The 19,908-nt window shown below is 43.9% G+C and overlaps 1 protein-coding gene across 1 annotated transcript in view; it reads left to right on the forward strand.

The window, feature by feature from the left end:
• Positions 1–19,908, forward strand: part of LOC121278115 (dynein heavy chain 8, axonemal-like) — a 1,831,678-nt gene that overhangs the window by 127,020 nt on the left and 1,684,750 nt on the right. Inside the window, exon 8 of the mRNA XM_041188200.1 lies at positions 4,264–4,440. Within this exon, the coding sequence (XP_041044134.1) occupies positions 4,264–4,440 (177 nt within the window). The remainder of the gene's footprint in view (positions 1–4,263; positions 4,441–19,908) is intronic.

The raw sequence follows: 19,908 nt of genomic DNA on the forward strand, positions 1-19,908 counted from the left end.
GCATCACTGGTCGCAGGTGCTGGCGTGATGGGGGCGAGCCCCACATTAAATGTAGAGATAAAAACAAAAAAACTGCGGATGCTGGAAATCCAAAACAAAAACAGAATTACCTGGAAAAACTCAGCAGGTCTGGCAGCATCGGCGGAGAAGAAAAGAGTTGACGTTTCGAGTCCTCATGACCCTTCGACAGAACCAAGTTCTGTCGAAGGGTCATGAGGACTCGAAACGTCAACTCTTTTCTTCTCCGCCGATGCTGCCAGACCTGCTGAGTTTTTCCAGGTAATTCTGTTTTTGTTTCCCACATTAAATGTGCTGAGAGCACACAGAGAAAATGAGAGAACTCTGTGGCGCCTGTCGACTACATTCTGGTAGGAATAACCAGCACTGCAGAGGTGCAGGCATCAGTAATGTTTCCAAGGAGTGTGAGGCTGGACCATCACTGTGGTCTAAAGGCTGCACAGAGCACAGGGAAGAGGACCTGGACTGAGACACCTGCCTTTTATCTTGTGCAGAAAGGTTTCATATCTGAGTGACAAGAACATTGCTTATCTGAACAAGGAGCCATAGGCAAGGAGACTTTCTTAGGAGTTTTTTGACAATAGTGAACAGTACGTACCAGTGATCAACACTCATGGCCAGGTTGTGCAACTACTTTTACCTAACTTGCCAAAACCTGCCGTTATGTCTCGGTGCTTCCTGGACATCCACATCAGAGGTGGGGGCAGTCTGCTGACTGTGATCCCCTGTCCGTGATGGCTTTGGCGGGCGTCCTCTGGAGGGCCGGGACTTGGTGGGCTCCGGCCTGCTTTCATGGTCCCGCTGTGTGGCAGTGGCCCCCTCCTCAGCCTGTGAAGCTGGAGCAGCAAAGGTAACAGGAAGAGGGAAATTGGATATGCCAGTCACTCTCAGAGTTACCTGGGTGGATGGCTCCGGAGTGTGCACCTGCTGATATCCTCCTATGGGTGCCCGGGGGCCCATGGCTGACTCCGTGAGAGGAAGGGGTAGCTGGAGTGAGATTGAGCTGCCCAGCATTCCCCTCGTGTACACACCGCTGGAGACCAACTATGGCATCAGCGATCGAGTTCAGCCCGAGCAATGTCTCCATGGCGGCCACCATCCTGCCAGTGTTGGCCTCAGTACGTTGCAATGCCGGTGCCATCACCCCAGCCTGAAGACGGATGGACTCCTGCATCATGCCTTACAATCTGAGGAGCGCAGCGGACATCTCTTCCTGATGTTTCATAGTTTGTCTTTGCAGCTCCAGCAACTGTGACATGACCGAGTCCAGAGGCTCGTCATCTGACTCGGACTCAGTAACATTCTGGCCTCCAGCAGTCCTCCGAGTGCCAGGGCCCTGGGATGTCCATCTCTGCACCTGCTGTGGGTCAGAAAGTGTGATTGCTCACCAGATTGTGATCTTGAGGCTACTCTAAAGCTAGGTCCCACTGAGGTGTGTGTCTCTGCGCTGGTGGAGGGTGTGGGTGAGTGCTGTGGCAGGACTTCAGGGATGGTTCCTCCAGATTCCACTTCAGAGGTTTCTTCAGGGCTAGATTGAAGGCCCTGGGTCGTGGACTCTGTCAGCTGATGTGCTTGTGAAAGCAAGGGTAGATAATTAGTGTATGGAAGTGGCCTGTGAAAGAGGACACATCACTCACAGCATGGTTGTCTGATCGATGTTAGGCTGCCGGATCCTCACTTGGTAGAGCAGCGCTGACCTCACCATCAGCACAGGACTGGTCCTGGTCATTGCTGGCCAGCTGGTTGGCTCTGTTTTGAAATTCTGTCAGAACTATGATCTCCAGCATCCCTCCACTTGCCTGCGACATTTCCCTCCTGTTGTGTGCCAGTTTGCCCTGCATGGATAGAAATGGGGAGAATGTATCAGGACGCCTGCCGGGCCAGATTGTAAGTATGCCTGTCCTGTGTGGGTGGTGAGTGGTCCCATGGACGGGATGAGGACAGTGACGGTGTGCATGAAAGAGTGAATGGTGATATCCCTTGCACTGGCAGTGAGTGAGGGCCCTGTGGATGTGTGATGGGTTTGTGAGTGAGAGTTGAGAGTGATGAAAAGAGTGACTTACCCTGACGGAATGGAGGAGATCATTCCTCCTTTAGTAGCACTGGGTGGCTGTCCTCTTCTGCAGTGCGTTTGCACTGACCACCACTGCCACTGCCTCTCAAGCCGGGTTGATGACTTGGCTGCCCATCCTGTGGCCAGTGCAGGGTTAGAGCACATCCCGGCAGGCCTCCATGGCATCCAGCTGTTGCTCGAGGGACCGGTCATTGAAGAGGGGGGCTGCAGTCTTTTTCTCTTTGCTGGCCTTTCTCCCAGGTAGTGGTGGTGAGCTGGTGGCGATGAGCGCTTTGCTGGCAGCTACCTTTTAAAGATGGCAGCTGACATGATGCAACAGCGGGGTGATGGTGTGTGGGCGAATGAGAGCCTGCCCGCCGTGGAGATGGCTTGTTTCATGGGAGTAAATAAATAATGAGGTGGGCTCAGGGTGATATGGCGTGAAAACCTGCCATTTTTGTCTGCATTTAGGACTCTATTTACCTGCCTGCTGCTGCACTTAGTGCGATTCTAGGAAAATTCCGCCCCAAGTTTTGCTGATGATACAATACTAGGTGGGAATGAAGGCTTTGAGGAAACAGAAAGAGGCTGCAAAGTGATAAAGACAGGTTAAGTGAGTGGTGGCAAATGGAGTATAATGTGGGGAAGTGTGAGAATATTTCCTTTGGCAATGCAGCAATCCAAGTGGAGACTGATAACTTTTAAGAAGTAATATGGATCTCCCAGAGGCTGATGCAGAGAATCATACAAGATTTTATGTCTGAAGCCTTTTACTGTATTACACAAAGAAAAACCAACTTCAACCAAACATCACTTAGTAGGCAACTAATATATTAAACTTCTTAACACAACTGCAAACCCCACATCACGCATATCCATTAAGCGATACTCTCATCACTGATATAGTGTGGTATATTATGTCCCAAGCTCCCCCTAGCTTCAGCAGTACTCATGTGCCCCACTGGGTGAATCTTCCAATCCCCTTTTAGGAAAAGTCCCTTCACTCAGTCTTCTGTGCGTATTCGGATGGACTTCCAGTAGCAAGCAACCTCTGGCGACTCCTTGGTCTTTAAATCTCCACAAGTCTTGTCTCTTCAAACAGGGAATCTGTCCTCACCAGCACCCTGCTTAGTGGTAAACCTAAATACAGTCCTTTTCTTCTGCTTGGCATAACAACAACTGTTTTTGGTCTTCTTCCCCAAATCTCTTTGTCTGACTGAGTCTGTGAGTCTGTGTCCGAGTGTTAAATTCTGCATCTTACTTTCAATAAGTTTTGACCTGGGCCCCTATCCCCTTGACAACTGGGTCACATGATCTGATCTTTGATAATTAGCATTTCCCAGTCTAGGACATTCTGACTATTTTAAATTAAAAGAGTCAGTTTAAAACATAACCATTATATCAAGTTTCACATTTGTATCAGAATATCTTTAAAAGTTGAGAAATTTGTAGATGCTGTTGTTCAAACTGAGTTGAGGGTGCTCGTACAAGGTACACAGAAAGTTAGCATGCAAGTACATCAAGCAATTAGTAAGGCAATGGCCTGTTGGCCTTTATTGCAAGTGGATTGGCCCACCAAAATAATGAAGCCCTGCTGAAATTGTATAGGGCTTTGGTGAGACCACAGCTAGATTATTTTGAGCTGTTTTGGTCTCCGTATTTTAGGAAGGATATTGCATTAGAAGCAGTACCATGAAGGTTCACCAGATTGGTTCCTGTTAACCGGAAGGTTATTGAGAGAAACTGAAAAAATTGGGACTATACTCTCTGGAGTTTAGAAGAATGAGAGGTGATCTCATTGAAACACAAGATTCTGAAAAAAATTGATAGAGTGGACACTGAAAGTTTATTTCCCCTGGCTGGGGAGTCTAGAATAAGGACTCACAATCTCAGTTCAAAGTATTGTTCATTTACGATTGAAATGAGATGAAAAAAGGCTGTGAATCTTTGGAATTCTCTGACCCAGAGGACTCTGGATGCTCCATTGTTGAATATATTTCAGTCTGAAAACTGCAGATTTTTGGTATCTCAGGGAATCAAGTAATATGGGGAGCAGGCAGGAAAACAGAGTTGAGGCCAGAGATCAGCTATGAACATTTGAATGGTGAAGCAGACTTGAGGCCCTGGCTCTCTTGCTCTTTGTTCTTATGTAGAGATGCTTTCATGAACTTTCTCGTGATTTTTATTTACAGGTGCTGGCACAAAGTAATCAAGTGAGAAAAGAGGCTGAAGATTCAGGTCCACTCACTGAACTGGAACACTGGAAATGCATGTCAGCTAAGTTCAATTCCATCATAGAACAGCTTAAAGGACAACATTGCAAGGGAGTGATCAATGTGTTAAACACAAGTCACTCAAAAATGTTAACGGTAAGATTAACAAGAATGTAAATATGAGGATGTTTATAATCATAATAATTTGCAGTTTTGTAAATATTATATCCATATTTGGCATGATAGTTAACCAACAATTTTTGCAAGGGGACCAGTATATCTTACTGATTGATTATTATCAATTCAGGGTCTGCATAAATAACTTCAGATTCAGTGGCATCCCTTACTCCTATTAGTTGATCCTAATTTGTATTTCCGCATACAATTTATACAGCATTATAACCTAGAGATTGTATTCAATGGCAGTACCATCGCTGAATCCCCCACTATCAACATGGTTAAAAATTCATTCGTGGGATGTGGGCTTTGTTGGCTGGACTTTTGGATTGGGGGAGAGTGGATTTTAGTAAAATAAGGCAGGATCTGGCCAAGGTAGACTAGGAACAGCTACTTGTGGGGAAATCTACAGAGGAGCAGTGGGCGGTGTTCAAAAATGAAATGGGGAGGGTACAGGCTCAACATATTCTCTCTAGGGTGATAGGAAGAAGTAACAAGCCCAGAGAACCACGGATGGCCAGAGATATTAAGGATATGATGAGAAGGAAAAGAGAGGCTTTTAGCAGGTAAAAGGGAAGCAAATCAGCAGAGGCATTAGTGGAGTATAGAAAGTGCAGGGTGGAGCTTAAGAAAGCAATTAGGAGAGCAAAGAGGGGATATGAGAAAGCTCTGGCTGGTAAAAGTAGGGAAAATCCCAAGATATTCTATAAGTATATCAATGGGAAGAGGATAACCAGGGAAAGAGTAGGGCAATCTATGAGTGGGGATAGGGCAATCTATGAGTGGGGAGGAGGACATCAGTAGAGTGTTGAACGAATACTTCTCATCCATCTTCACCTAAGAGAATGAGGATGAAGATATCAAACTCAGGGAGAGAGACTGCGAGGTTCTGGAGCATATTGATATAGGGAGTGACAAGGTATTGAAGTTGTTGGCAGGCTTAAAAGTGGACAAATCTCTAGGTCCAGATGATTTGTGTCCCAGACTGCAGAGGGAGGAAAGGGAGGAGATCGCAGGGGCTCTGACCCAAATTTTAATTCCTCTCTGGCCACAGGGGAGGTGCCAGAGGACTGGAGAACAGCTAATGTGGTTCCACTATTTAAGAAGGGTTGTAAAGATAAGCCAGGGAACTACAGCACAGTGAGTCTCACGTCAGTGGTAGGAAAACTATTGGAGAAAATTCTGAAGGAGAGAATCTGTCTCCACTTGGAGAGGCAAGGTTTGATCAGGAAGTTGGCATGGCTTTGTCAGAGGCAGGTCATGCCTAACAAATTTGATTGAATTTTTTGAGGAGGTGACCGGTATGTAGATGAGGGTAGCGCAGTTGATGTAGTTTATATGGATTTCAGCAAAGCCTTTGACAAGGTCCCACATGGGAGACTTATAAAGAAGGCAAAAGCACATGGGATACAGGGTAATTTGATAAGGTGGATTCAAAATCGGCTTAGTTGTAGGAGGCAGAGGCTGATGTTTGAGGACTCTGGGTCTATACTCGATGGAGTTTAGAAAGATGAGGGGGGATCTGATTGAAACTTACAGATTACTGAAAGGCCTGGATAGATTGGACATGGGGAAGATGTTTCCATTAGTAGGAGGGACTAGGACCCGAGGGCACAGCCTCAGAGTAAAGGGAAGACCTTTTAGAACAGAGATGAGGAGAAACTTCTTTAGCCAGATAGTGGTGAATCGATGGAATTCATTGCCACAGAAGACTGTGGAGGCCAGGTCATTGAGTGTATTTAAGACCGAGATAGATAGGTTCTTGATTGGTAAGGGGATCAAAGGTTACGGGGAGAAGGCGGGAGAATGGGGTTGAGAAACCTATCAGCCATGATTGAATGGCAGAGCTGACTTGATGGGCCAATTGGCCTAATTTCTGCTCCTATGTCTTATGACAGAAGGCTGTTTTAGTGACTGGAAGCCAGTGTCCAGTGGCGTACCACAGGGATCTGTGCTGGGTCCCCTATTATTCATCATTTATATAAACGACATAGATGACTATGTTGGGGATAGGATTAGTTAGTTTGCGGATGACACAAAGATTGGCCGGGTGGTTAACAGTGAGGTTGAGTGTCTTGGGCTACAGGAAGATATAGGCAGGATAGTAAAATGGGCAGATAAATGGCAGATGGAATTTAACCCTGAAAAGTGTGAGGTGATACACTTTGGAAGGAGTAATTTGACAAGGAAGTATTCAATGAATGACATGACACTAGGATATTCTGAGGAACAAAGGGACCTTGGCGTGTGCATCCATAGACTCTGAAGGCGGAGGTGCATGTTAGTGGGGTGGTGCAAAAGGCATATGGAACACTTGCCTGAGATTCACCAGGATGTTGCCTGGGATGAAACATTTAAGTTATGACGAGAGGTTGGATAGACTTGGGTTGTTTTCGTTGGAGCAGAGAAGACTGAGGGGCAAACTGATCGAGGTGTACAAGATTATGAGGGGCATGGACAGGGTGGATAGGGAGCAGCTGTTCCCCTTAGTTGAAGGGTCAGTCACAAGGGGACAAAAGTTCAAGGTGAGGGACAGGAGGTTTAGGGAGGATGTGAGGAAAAACATTTTTACCCGGAGGGTGGCGACCGTCTGGAATGTGCTGCCTGGGAGGGTGGTGGAGGCGGGTTGCCTCGCATCCTTTAAAAAATACCTGGATGAGCACACTTGGCATGTCATAACATTCAAGGCTATGGGCCAAGTGCTGGTAAATGGGATTAGGTAGGTAGGTCAGGTGTTTCTCATGTGTCAGTGCAGATTCGATGGGCCAAAGGTCCTCTTCTGCACTGTGTGATTCTGTGACTTATTGCCCATCCCTAATTGCCACAGTGAAGGCTGTGGTGAGCTGTCTTCTTGAACTGCTGCAGTCCATGTGGTGTAGGTATACCCGCAGCACTGCTAGGAAGGACATCCTAGGATTTTGATCCAGCGACAGTGAAGGAACAGTGCTATATTTCCAAGTCAGGATGGCGAGTGACTTGGAGGGGAACTTCCAGATGGTGGTGTTCCCATCTATGTGCTACCCTTGTCCTTCTAGTTGGTAGTGGTCTGGAGTTTGGCAGGTATTGTCGCAGGAACCTTGGTGAATTCCTGCAGTGCTCTTGTAGATGGTGTTACTATTAAGCAGAAACTGAACTGCACCAGCCATATAAAAACTGTGGCTACAGGAGCAGGTCAGAGGTTAGGAATTCTGTAGCGAGTAGCTCACCTCCTGAATCCCTAAATCCTATCCAACATCTTCAAGGCACAAGTCAGAAGTGGATGGAAAACCTTCCACTTGCCTAGATGAGTGCAGCTCCAACAACACTAAACACCATCCAGGACAAAGCAGCTTACTTGATTGGCCCCATCCATCACTTCCAACATTCATTAACTCTACCACTGATGCACAGTGGCAGCAGTGTGTACCATGTGCAAAATGCACTGCAGGCACTCAAGAAGACTTGTTAGAAAGCACCTTCCAAACCTGTGACTTCGAAGGACAAGGGCAGGAGATGCATGTTTCCTTCCAATCTTCAAATTCCTCTCCAAGCCATACTTCATCCTTACTTAGAACTGTATCACCGTTCCTTAATTATCGCTGAACCAAACTCCTGGAACTCACTTCCTAACAGCACCATGGGTGTATGCACACCACATGGTTTGCAGCGGTTCAACAAGGCATCATACAATCACCTTTTCATGGACAATTATGGATGGGCAATAAATGCTGGTCTAGCCAGCGGTGCCAACATCCCATGAACAAATAAAAAAAAACCTAGGGTTTGTAAGAACGTGTACTCTTTGATATAAGAACTGGATGCAATAGCCAGAACCATTAAACATTCTGATTGTAGGAACATATCTTTTATTTTTCTTTATTTCTGTGGGACTGTAATTTGAAAAATTGGACTGTGGCTTTAAAACTACCATGGCTGCAGTTGAAAGACCTATTGACTGGAACAGGATGTGGAATATACAATGTTGCTATCTCCTGGAACAGAGTGTGCTAGGTTGGACAAAATGGTGCCAGAATGGGGCCCTGAACTAAGTTAAACTTTCTAGCAACAACATTTTAATTGGCTCCTGATCAGGTGACCAAGGTTTTATGCGATAGCAGTGAGCAGAGAGATCCGAGCCTACAAAGAGAACACACCTAAAACCTCTCTCTCCTGTATGTGTACAAGATTCCAGTAAATCTACAAGGCTAGCTAGCTGCCTTTTTCTTTAAGATAAAAGCAAAATACTGCGGATACTGGAAATCTGAAACAAAGAAGAGTGTGAAGAAGAGTCATAGGGACTTGAAACTTTAACTCCGTCTTTCCACAGATGCTGTTAGACCTGCTGAGTTTTTTTTTCCCAGCATTTTCTGTCTTTGTGGCTTTTTCTTCATATCTCTGTAACCTGCTCTCTCTCTGAAGAAGCCCCTGTAAAAAGGAAAAGGGGAAAGTTACCAGTAGAGAGATTCAAAAGCAAGTTTTCAACCAGTGAACTACAGACTGAAATTGCTGGAAGACCATCTCGTGTCATTAACAACGAACTGCAAGGAATTTGGGAAGACATCAATCAAAATCAACCCATCTAATCCCGTACTCTGAGTTCGTGCGATTGAACTGTTTTATCTCATCCTTAAAATCCATGTTTTGTATGCCTTATGTGTGTGTATATGTTTGTGTATAGCGGTTAAGAAGGGGTAGAGTTTAAATTATAGTTAAAAGTTAGCAGTTCATATTCTTTCTTTTGCCACTGTTTAAGGACAATTTGTTTAATAGACAGTTATTTACATGTTAAGTTTACAAACCTGGCGCTCATATTCTGTTAAACTAAATTAAGCAGTTAGGTAGAATTGGGCAATTTGGTGGTCTCATCAAACTTCTCATTCGTCGCGGCTCGGTGGGGCTTGATATTACAGCGCACTATCCCTTGTGAGTCGTGACAAAGTTTGGGGGCTCAAGTCCGGGATATTTTGGAACAAAAGACAACAATGATTTAGGTGTAGATTTAGTAAGTAATAAAAGCTAAAAGAAAACACCAGGTTTGTACTATCAAAAATAAGATTGCACTGGAAACTGCTAAAGCTTTCCTACAAGTGGAAGAGATGTCCCTGATAATTATACAAAGGATCTCAAAAGCTGGGTTAATTGAACTGGCAAGTAAATTAAGAAAAGCTAGGAAGGTAGAGATAATCGAAGAGATAGCACAGCATTTAAAACTGGAAGGAATACCTGAGAGATCAAGTTCTCCAAGGGGTGATTCATTGAAATGGGCTCCAATTTAGCTGCAAATGAAAAAATTGGATCTAGAGGCAGCAGAAGAAGAAAAGGAAAGAAAAAGAGCATTCCAAAGGGAACAGGTAGAAATGTAAATGCAATAACTTGATTTCTAAAGGGAACAGGCAGAAAGGATGGAGAGAAAAAGAAAACAGGAAAGGGAATTAGAGATGGTGAGGATAGAAGACAAGTAAAGAGAATGGAATACCAGCTTAAAATGCTGGCAGTTAAAAAAGAGACACCAGTAGGTGAGGCAGGACTGATCTCTAGATGTTTAAATTCGTACAAGCTCTTCCAAAATTTGAAGAAAGAGATGTTAAAACATTCTTTATTTCATTTGAGAAGATAGCTACACAGATGAATTGGCCAAAGGAAAACTGGACATTGCCCATGCAGGGTAAATTGATAGGTAGAGCACAGGAAATGTATGCCTCATTGTCAGAGGAGGTTTTTAGGGATTATGATGTGGCGAGAAAGATCATTTGGAGTGCATATGAGTTGGTCTCTGAAGCATATCGACTAGAGTTTTGTAATTTAGGGAAGCAGCCTTACATTGATTTTGAAAGACTTAAAGTAGTTTTGACAGGTGGATACGAGAATTAGGAGTTGAAACTACCTATGAAGTTCTCAGAGGGATTATTCTTTTGGAAGAGTTTAAACACTCCCTACATTCTGTAATAAGAACCCCTATGGAAGACTAAAGGGTTGCCACTACCAGACAGGCAGTAGTAATGGCTGATGATTATGAGCTGATCCATAAAATCAAACCTTTTTTCCATCACCCCCATAAATTTGAAAAGGATAGAAAGTGGAGGAGTGAAAGGAATGCAAATAGCCAGGGTGAAGAATGGACAGCTGGGAATACTTTGAGATCTCTTCCCCAGATCAGGAAGGAAGGTACTGAGGGTGGAGGTGAAACTCGAAGGCCAAAGTGTTACCACTGTAATAAAGTGGGACGCATGCATTCAGAATGCTGGAAGTTGCGAGGAAAGCCAGTGGGACTTATTGAAGTTCATAAGAGTGAGTCCAAAAGGGGAACTCAAAAAGAAAACGCCACGGACCAAATTGTAGCTTTAACCACGAATAAGGGTCTGGATGTAAACACTGCTGTGAATGCAGGTGAACTGAATAAGGTAGGTGAGAGATATAAAGGGTTTCTGCCTAAAGAGAAGATAATCCCTTTTTCATCAAATGATGCAGCTAAACCCATAACTATATTAAGGGACACAGGAACTACTCAAACGCTTGCTGGAGAAGGACCTGGTTTTCTCTCTAGAGAGTTCAATGAAAGCTAAAGTATTAGTAAAGTGGAAAAGTGGAGAGTATATCCTGGTTCCATTATACAAAGTGCAATTGGAATGCGATTTGTTGTCTGGATCGGTGGTTGTACGAGTGGTTAAGAAATTATCCGTGGATAGAGTGGATCTATCTACTCCTGGGGAAGGAATTGGCAAGAGTGAAGGTTATAGCTTCGCCCATAATCACAAAGTCCGGAAGAGGATAAAGAGACAGAGCAGTTACAAGAACAAGTTCCTGGTATTTTTCCATCATGTATGGTGACCAGAACAATGGCTAAACAAAGTCTATCACCAGGGGTCAACATAATACCACAGCAGATGTTAGAGGAGCTGAAACTTTATTTAAGGATGAGGAAAATTCTAAGGAAGTGTTTGGGATATCTTCTTAATTGAGGCTCAGCAAGTAGATTCAGAGTTAAACAAGTTAGCACAGTCAGCTCACACTGAAGTTGAGGCTGAAGGAGTTCTAAAGTGCTATTATATTAAAAACGGAGTTCTGATGAGGAAGTGGAGACAGCCTTACAGACCTGCAGATGAAGGATGGACGGTTGTTCATCAGATAGTGGTACAGCCCACATATCCTAAGTATTGCGAGTATCACACGAGATTCCCATGATAAGATATGTAGGAATACGGAAAATCCAAGCATCGATAAACAGGCATTTTACCTGACTAAGTCTTCAAAAGGACATTGCGCAATTTTGTAGAACTTGTCATATATGTTAGGTAGTAGGTAAACCTCAAGATGTAATTAAACCAGCATCTTTAATTCCCATACTATTTTTTGAGGAGCCATTTAGTCGGGTATTAGTAGATTGTGTAGGACCATTGCCCAAAACAAAAGCAGGGCATCATTATATGTTGACAATCATGGATATGACCACCCGATTTCCAGAAGCTATTCCTTTAAGCACAATTACAGTGAAGGTGGTAGTGGAAAAGTTAACTTAGTTTTTCACTCATTATGGCCTACTGATTGAAATACAATCTGACCAAGGTTCTAACTTCATGTCTAAAGTTTTCAAGGATATAATCAGCAGTTTGGGTATCAAACAACTAAAGCCTACCGCTTATCACCCACATACACAGGGAGCTTTAGAGAGATATTATCAGACTCTCAAAACCATGATTAAGACCTATTGCCATGAATACCCAAAGGATTGGGACAAAGGATTAGATTTCTTACTATTTGCTACCAGAGATTCTCCCAATGAATCTACTGGATTTAGTCCATTTGAATTGACCAATGGTTATAAAATTGGAGGTCCATTAAAATTGACTAGGGAAAGGTTCCTAAAGTAGAAAGACGAATACTCCATGTTGTTACATGTCCATGTTTCTAGAAATGCAGGAGCATGTAAAATAGCACGAGAGCATTTAAAAATCTCTCAAGCCAGAATGAAAGAATGGGCAGACAAACATGCTTCAACTAGAATGTTCCATGCAGGAGACGAAGTATTGGTATTATTATCTTCACAGGTTGACTCCTTGGAAATGAAATTCTGTGGCCCCTACAAGATAGTTAGGAGCATCAGTGCTGTGACTTATCTGATAGATACTCCTGAGCATAGGAAGAAGAAACGATTATGTCACATAATCCTGTTGAAGCAGTATCTTCGCAGTGGAGATGATCAGAAAGAGCAAGTGTGCCAGGTGGTAGGAGTAGTCGAGGATGACAAAGACAGTAAAAATCAGTTAGAAGAAGAAGTACACAGTACACAAAGCGAACTATGCACAATTCGACTAGCCAATCCTAAAATAATTGGACAGTTAGGTACTGTGTTGTCATATTTAGTGGAAGGACCATGGGAAGATTTAGTAAGGTTACTTAGGAAGTATAAGGGAATTTTTGGGATACACCTGGATGTTAACTAAACATTATGTGGACGTAGGAGACTCTGCCAATAAAACAAAATCCATATCGGTTGAGCCCAGAGAAACGAGCTTGGCTGAGAGATCAAATATATGATGGAAAATAAATTGACTGAGCCCAGCCAAAGCAGCTGAAGTTCTCCGGTTGTGTTGGTTCCTAAGCTGGGTGTATCCACTAGATTTTGTATAGACTGCAGAAAAGTGAATATAGTGACGAGGACAGATCCATACCCGATTCCTTGGTTAGACAATTGTATCGATAGGGTGGGCAGTGCCTCATTTCTTTCTAAAGTTGATCTATTAAAGGAGTACTGGCAAGTGCCATTAACATCAAAGGCTAAAGAAATATCCGCCATTGTTACACCCAGTAGATTGTGTCAAAGTCCAGTCATGCCCTGTGGCTTTAAAAACGCCCCAGCTACATTCCAGCGACTTATGAATTGAGTCATAGTTGAAGTACCTAGCTGTGTGATTTATTTGGGTGATGTTGTAATTAATAGTAACACATGGGAAAAACATGTAAAGCAGTTAGAGGACTTGTTAAGCAATTGCAGTTAGCTGGCTTGGTCATAAATCTGGCCAAGAGTGAATTTGCAAAAGCAAGGGTGACTTACCTAGGTCACCTTGTAGGGCAAGGACAGGTGTTGCCGAGAACAGCAAAAGTGAACGCTCTAATAGAATTTCCCATTGCTAAAACTAAATGAGAAATTATGAGGTTTTTAGGAATGTGTGGATTTGATAGGAAGTTTGTGCCAAATTTCAGTGCAATAACTTTATATCTAAACAATTTGTTAAGAAAACAGACAAAAATAGTATAATCAGCAGAATGCCAAGCAGCTTTTGAAAAGCTGAAGGCAATCTTAATAAATGAACCAGTGTTGGCCGCCCTTGACTTTATCAATGCTTTTAAAGTGGCGGTTGTGACTTGGGTAGGTTCTATTACAAAATGATAAATTAGGGATAGAAAAGCTGGTGGAGTACTTTTCTGAGAAACTAAATCAATATCAGAGGAAGTACTCTACTGTAGAAAAAGAAACTCTAGCACTGTTGTTGTCTCTTCAACACTTTGAAGATTATGTCTGACACAATAACAAGGAAACACTGATCTACGTCGACCATAATCTGCTGGCATTCAGTGAAAAGTTTAAAACTCAAAAGTGCGAGACTGTTTAGATGGAGTCTATTATTTCATCTACTCAATGCAAAGATTGTTCACATTGCCGATAAAGGTAATGTGATTGTGGATGCATTGTCCCGGGTGTAAATTACTGAAATAAGTTAAAGGGGTAGGAACTGTTTAAGTTTGTATAAGGGGGAAAGGGAATGAAGGGGGAAGAAGAATGAATGTAAGTCTCATGTTTTGTTGTCCATGTGTGACATACCTTGTGATGAAGCGCATTTTTCAAATGGTGTTTCATCCCTTTTAAAGGTGGAGACATGTAGGGAACGTAACTTTTGATTCTTCCTTATTTCTGTGGGACTGTAGTTTTAAAAATTGAACTGTGGCTTTAAAAACTACCATTGCTGCAGCTGAAAGTCCTGTTCACTGGAACAGGATGTGGAACATACAATGGCCAGAATTTTGGCTTGATGGGTGGGCGGGCCCGACTGACTTGGCAGTGGGCAGGCACTGATTGCCACCGCCAAAACGGGCCATATTGTTATTTTCCGCGGGCGGGACAATTAAGGCCTGCCCAGTGGGTTAGCAACTCCATTGGAGAATGGCAAAACAGCTGCCGGGGCGGGCATGCTCAGACCACCGGTTCCAATGGGGAACCAGCAGCCTGTATAAAGAGTGGCCAGGCAGCCTGCTTGCAGTGCACCATGGCCACTCGGGGAGAGAGAGAGAGAGGCAGCTGTGGTTCCACAGGAGCATCAGCAGGAGGAGGGGGGCAGGCTGCAGGATAGGCCAGCGGGGGGCCACTGTGCCCCTTGATTCTCTGATGCATGCCTTGCTGTCCTCCTCCAAGAGGTTTCCAGCCGTTGGGATGTATTGTATCCGGATGATGGGAGGAGGAGGGCTCCCCATGTCACCAGCCAGGCGTGGGAGGAGGTTGGTGACGCTGCCAGCGCCCATGATGATGTGCAGTGCACAGGCACTCAGTGCCACAAGAGATTCACTGATTTGCTGTGCTCTGGAAGGGTGAATACCATGTCGCCCTTGGCCATTTGGCCCAGAAGGTAGCCTTAGCCTTTGAGTCCCCCCCCACCCCCCCCACCCACGCACATCTTGCTGTCTTTACTGCATTGGGCATTTGGCGCACGCTGGGTGGGCAAATGGGTACTGATCATGCTTACATCAGCCTTAGTGGTTGAGGAGAAGATGGGTTTTCCCTGCAGCATATGTTGGTGTTTGTCGCATTTGAGTAGTCTCTGGGGCAACCTTCAGGGGAGGCCACTAAACACATACTCAGAACTCCAACACATTTCACATTGATGGTGATGAGATGGTGTAAGGGTTGCCTCAAGGTGTGGTGGCATTGGCGCCGCACCGAATTGCGCCTCCTTGCCATGGGCACTCAAACCCGTGTGCTATTCAAAGTGATGGATGCCGAATGTGTCCAAGGTGGCCGTTGGGGGAGGGGGTTGGGACCAGCCGTACCATCTTATGGGGACTGATCAGCAGTAGTGTGGTACAAAAGTAATGAAATGTAATAGATGTCACACACCCTCCAATATTCAGGTCCCAATCAATGTCATGTCTCTGTGCTATCAGTTCATCTGTTTAGTTTCAAATGCTACATGCATTTAGACACAGAGCCTTTGGTTTTGTCCTTTTGTTATTTTTGTAGCGTCTAACCTTATCTGCTGATTTACTTTTAGAATTGTACTCTCTGTCCCTTCCTGTCACACCTGTTTGTCATTTCCCATATTAATACATTTCTCTCTTTCTTGTCTCTACTCTTTGGTTGATCACATCTTCCCAAATTTGATCCCTTACACCACTATTTTGTTTAAAGCACTCTCTCATTCCATGGTTATGCAGCTCGTGAGGACACCAGCCCTAGCACGGTTCGGGTACAGACCGTCCCAATGGTGCAGGTCCCACTTTCCCCTGAAGAGGGCATTCCCTCTAATCCTGCAACTACCACATAGGCCAGTTGAGAGGAAAAACTACAATCCCCGACCACATAGCGACCAGAAAGACTCAGGCTTCCTTTACTGGTTTTATTCAAGCATATGCAAGGGAGCCGCAATCATTCCTAAGAATGAAGACCCAGCTCCCTGAATGATTACATTTCATTACTTTTGTACCATTTGTTATCACAATACATTTGAGTACATTTGAATATATTCAATTGGTAACCTACACATAGGTACCATTTTAAAACGATCCTATTGAGTACGTAAACATGTGATTTTGCTAACCAATTATTCTAAAGGGTGTATACATAATTATATTATCCAATCAAAATTAAAACACGTATGCAAGACCTTGGTTCTCACAACTCAAGAATGCTGTTGTTTCATCAAAGACCCCTCTGTCCATTGTATGTTTTCCCATATCTAAGCTAAAACCATCTGCCCTGTCCTTATCTGTGAGAGGACTATACCTAAACTAACTTTATGTTATGTTTTATCTCCAGTCCAGCTCTCAAGGCTTCATGGCATAGTTGCACCAATTGAATGGTTCTCCCTGTGGCTGGACATTAGCTCATCTCTGTGTAAATCACACAAACTCAAAGCTCCTTTGTGTTCAATGTCCATTTGCTTACCCTCAGCTGTCATTAGGTCTAACATCCATGGCTGCTTGGAGATTTTAAGTGCTCTTCAGTAAATTCTTACAGTGTTCTCTTTTAGCATTTTTAATTTTCCCCTAACACCCCAATACTGGTGCCAATGCCCCACAAACTGGAACTCATTTCTCCCATACCAGTCTTTGAGCCACGCATTCATTTTTCTAATCTTATTTGTCCTATGCCAATTTACACGTGGCTCAGGTAATAATCCAGAAATTATTACTTTTGAGGTTCTACTTAATTTTGTGCCTATCTCCTCATACTGACTTTGCAGAGCCTCCTTTCTCATCCTGCTGATTGTACCTACATGGACTACGACCACTAGATCATCACCATCCCACTGCAAATTCCTCTCCAGTCCTGAGCAGAGTCCCTAACCCTGGCACCGGGCAGGCAACAAAGCCGTCTGGACTCTCCCTCTTTTCTACAGAGAACAGTGTCAATCTCCCTCACTATACTGTCTCCTACTATCATTACATTTTTTTTTGCTTCCCCCCACTTGGATGGCTTCCTGTACCATGGTGCCATGGTCAGTCTGCTGTCATCCTAAGAAGCTGAGAGAACCTCAGAACTATTGGATAATTGCTAAGGTTCACACTCCTGTCCTCTGGGTCCCCTTACCAGCCTCAATCTCAGTCATACCCTCCTGTCCCTGGCCACTGACCGAATCAGAAGACCCTATCCTGATGGTGTGACTGCCTCCTGGTATAAAACATCCAGGTAACTTTCCCCGTCCCTGATGTATTGCAGTACCTACAGCTAAACCTCAATGATTCTGGGCCGAAGTTCCTCAAGCTGCAAACACAGACTGCAGACATGTTTGCCCTGGATCACAATGTTATCCAGGAGCTCCCACATGCTGCAGTCTTGACACATCACCTGTCCTGCCATCCTTAATGTGTTTGAAATCATTACTTAATGTAATAATCACTTAGTTATGTCATTTTCTTATATTTTTTATGAACTTTACCACCAATTCATGTACTATTTAAAAAATTTTAGGGATAGAATAGAGCTTAACCACTTACCAGACACTTACCAAACTGCTAGCTCCTTTCCTTGTAGTAAAGAAAGATCCAATTTCTATGAGGTGAGAAAGATAGAAAAAGAAAAATTTTCAAAAATTGAACTAACCTCCCTGAGGCAACTCCGTGCCTCAGGAAGATTCCTTTCGCTCTTTTGCGTGCATGCGCAAAAGAATGCAGGCCCTGACTCAGTTTACTCCCCCTGCCCGCACAGAGAGTGCACAGTGCTCCTGGGTGCGCGTCACACTGGGCGGGCCTTAATTAGCCCGCCCATGTAAAATGGCAGCGTGCAGCCTATCGCAGGTGGTAATCGACAATACATCCGCTCGCGCCCGCTCCCGTCCAACCTCCCCAACGGGGAGAAAATTCTACCCATAAATTTGTCAAACAAGATTCCCCTTTCATAAAATCATGTTGACTTTGTTTGATCAACTATGAATTTTTAAGTGCATTGTTAAGACTTTCTTAATAGTAAATTTCAGCACTTTTCTGACAACTGTTTTCTCTCTTCCTCCTTCCATGAATAGTAATGTCGCATTTGCTAACTTCCAATCTGCTTGAACCATTCCAGAATCTGGGGAATTTTGAACTTTATAGCTAGTGCATCCATTGTTTCTACTACTATCTCTTTTAGAACCCAAGGATGTGTATCATTAGGCCCTGGGAATTTGTCAAATTTTAGTTTAGATTTTAACTCTCCTTTTGCCTGAACCCAACTATTTACAATCTATATTAACGACTTGGATTCAGGGATAGAAGGTATTGTTGTTAAATTTGCAGATGACACCAAAATAGGTGGGAAAGTAAGTTGCAATGAAGAAGTAAGAAATTTACAAATGGACATGGAAAGGTTAGGTGAATGGGCCAAAATTTAGCAGATGGAGTTTAATGTAGATAAGTGTGAGGTTATCCATTTTGATCGGAAGAATAAAAAGGCGACTTATTATTTAAATGGAGAGAAACTTCAGATTGCTTCAGTGCAGAGGGATCTGTGTCTTCTCGTGCATGAATCGCTGAAAGCTAGCATGTAGTTACAGCAGGTAATAAGGAAGGCAAATGGAATTTTGGCATTTGTTGCTAAAGGAATAGAGTATAAAAATAGGGAAGTGTTGTTGCAATTGTACAAGGCATTGGTGAGACCGCACCTGGAGTACTGTGCACAATTTTGGTCCCCTTACTTGCGGAAAGATGTAGTTGCACTGGAGGCGGTTCAGAGGAGGTTCACTAGATTGATTCCATAGATGCGGGGCTTGTCTTATGAGGAGAGATTGAGCAGTTTGGGCCTATACTCACTGGAGTTTAGAAGGATGAGAGGAAATCTAATTGAGGTATATAAGATGCTAAAGGGGATAGACAAAGCAGACGTGGAGCACATGGTTCCCCTTCTGGGTCATTCTAGAATGAGAGGCCATAGTATTAAGCTAAGGGGTGGTAGACTTAAATCAGAGATGAGTAGGAATTACTTTTCTCAAAGGGTTGTGAATCTGTGGAATTCACCACCTCAGAGTGCAGTGGATGCCGGGACACTGAATAAATTTAAGGAGGAGATAAACAGATTTTTAATTAGTAACGGTTGAAAGGTTATGGGGAGAGGGCGGGAAATTGAAATTGAGGCCGAAATGAGATCAGCCATGATCGTAATGAATGGCAGGGCAGGCTCAAGGGGCTGAGTTGCCTATTCCTGCTCCTAGTTCTTATATTCTTCTTCTTTTCTAACCCTTCTCTCCACTGTTAGTTTAAAGCCCTAGCTGTATGATTTGCCAGAACACTGGTCCCTGGTCCCTATCCAGTTTAAGTAGAGCTCATTCCAAAGAACAGCCCCATTTTCATGAATACCAGTGCCATTACCCTATGTAAGGGATTCTTCGTACCTGCTGGCATCGGGCGTGTTGTGTGGTGAGTGGACAATATGGTGAGAAGGCTAAAAATCAGTTTCATGTCATCATGAAACCATTTGCCGATGGTGAGCCACGTTCACCGCCATCGGACCTCAGCAACCTCATTGTCATACATCAGCATTCGTTATAAGGCCAGCCTGCTGGACTCATCCCCCTTGATCGTCCACCCATGTCAGTGGGAGAACACACTGTTTTGATAACAGTGACATGCAAAAGTCGGGATTTCCCGCCAGGGCCTTGCTCACATTGCGTGCATCCGAAGAGCAGAAGATGCTGGAGCCCAACAGCAATGGGATACTGGAGGAACATTCATGGCATACTGTGTGGATTCTCATGGACATAGCTCTGCTGCGAAGCACCTCATGGT

Source organism: Carcharodon carcharias, chromosome 5 (assembly GCF_017639515.1).
Source record: "Carcharodon carcharias isolate sCarCar2 chromosome 5, sCarCar2.pri, whole genome shotgun sequence".
Lineage (NCBI taxonomy): Eukaryota > Metazoa > Chordata > Chondrichthyes > Lamniformes > Lamnidae > Carcharodon > Carcharodon carcharias.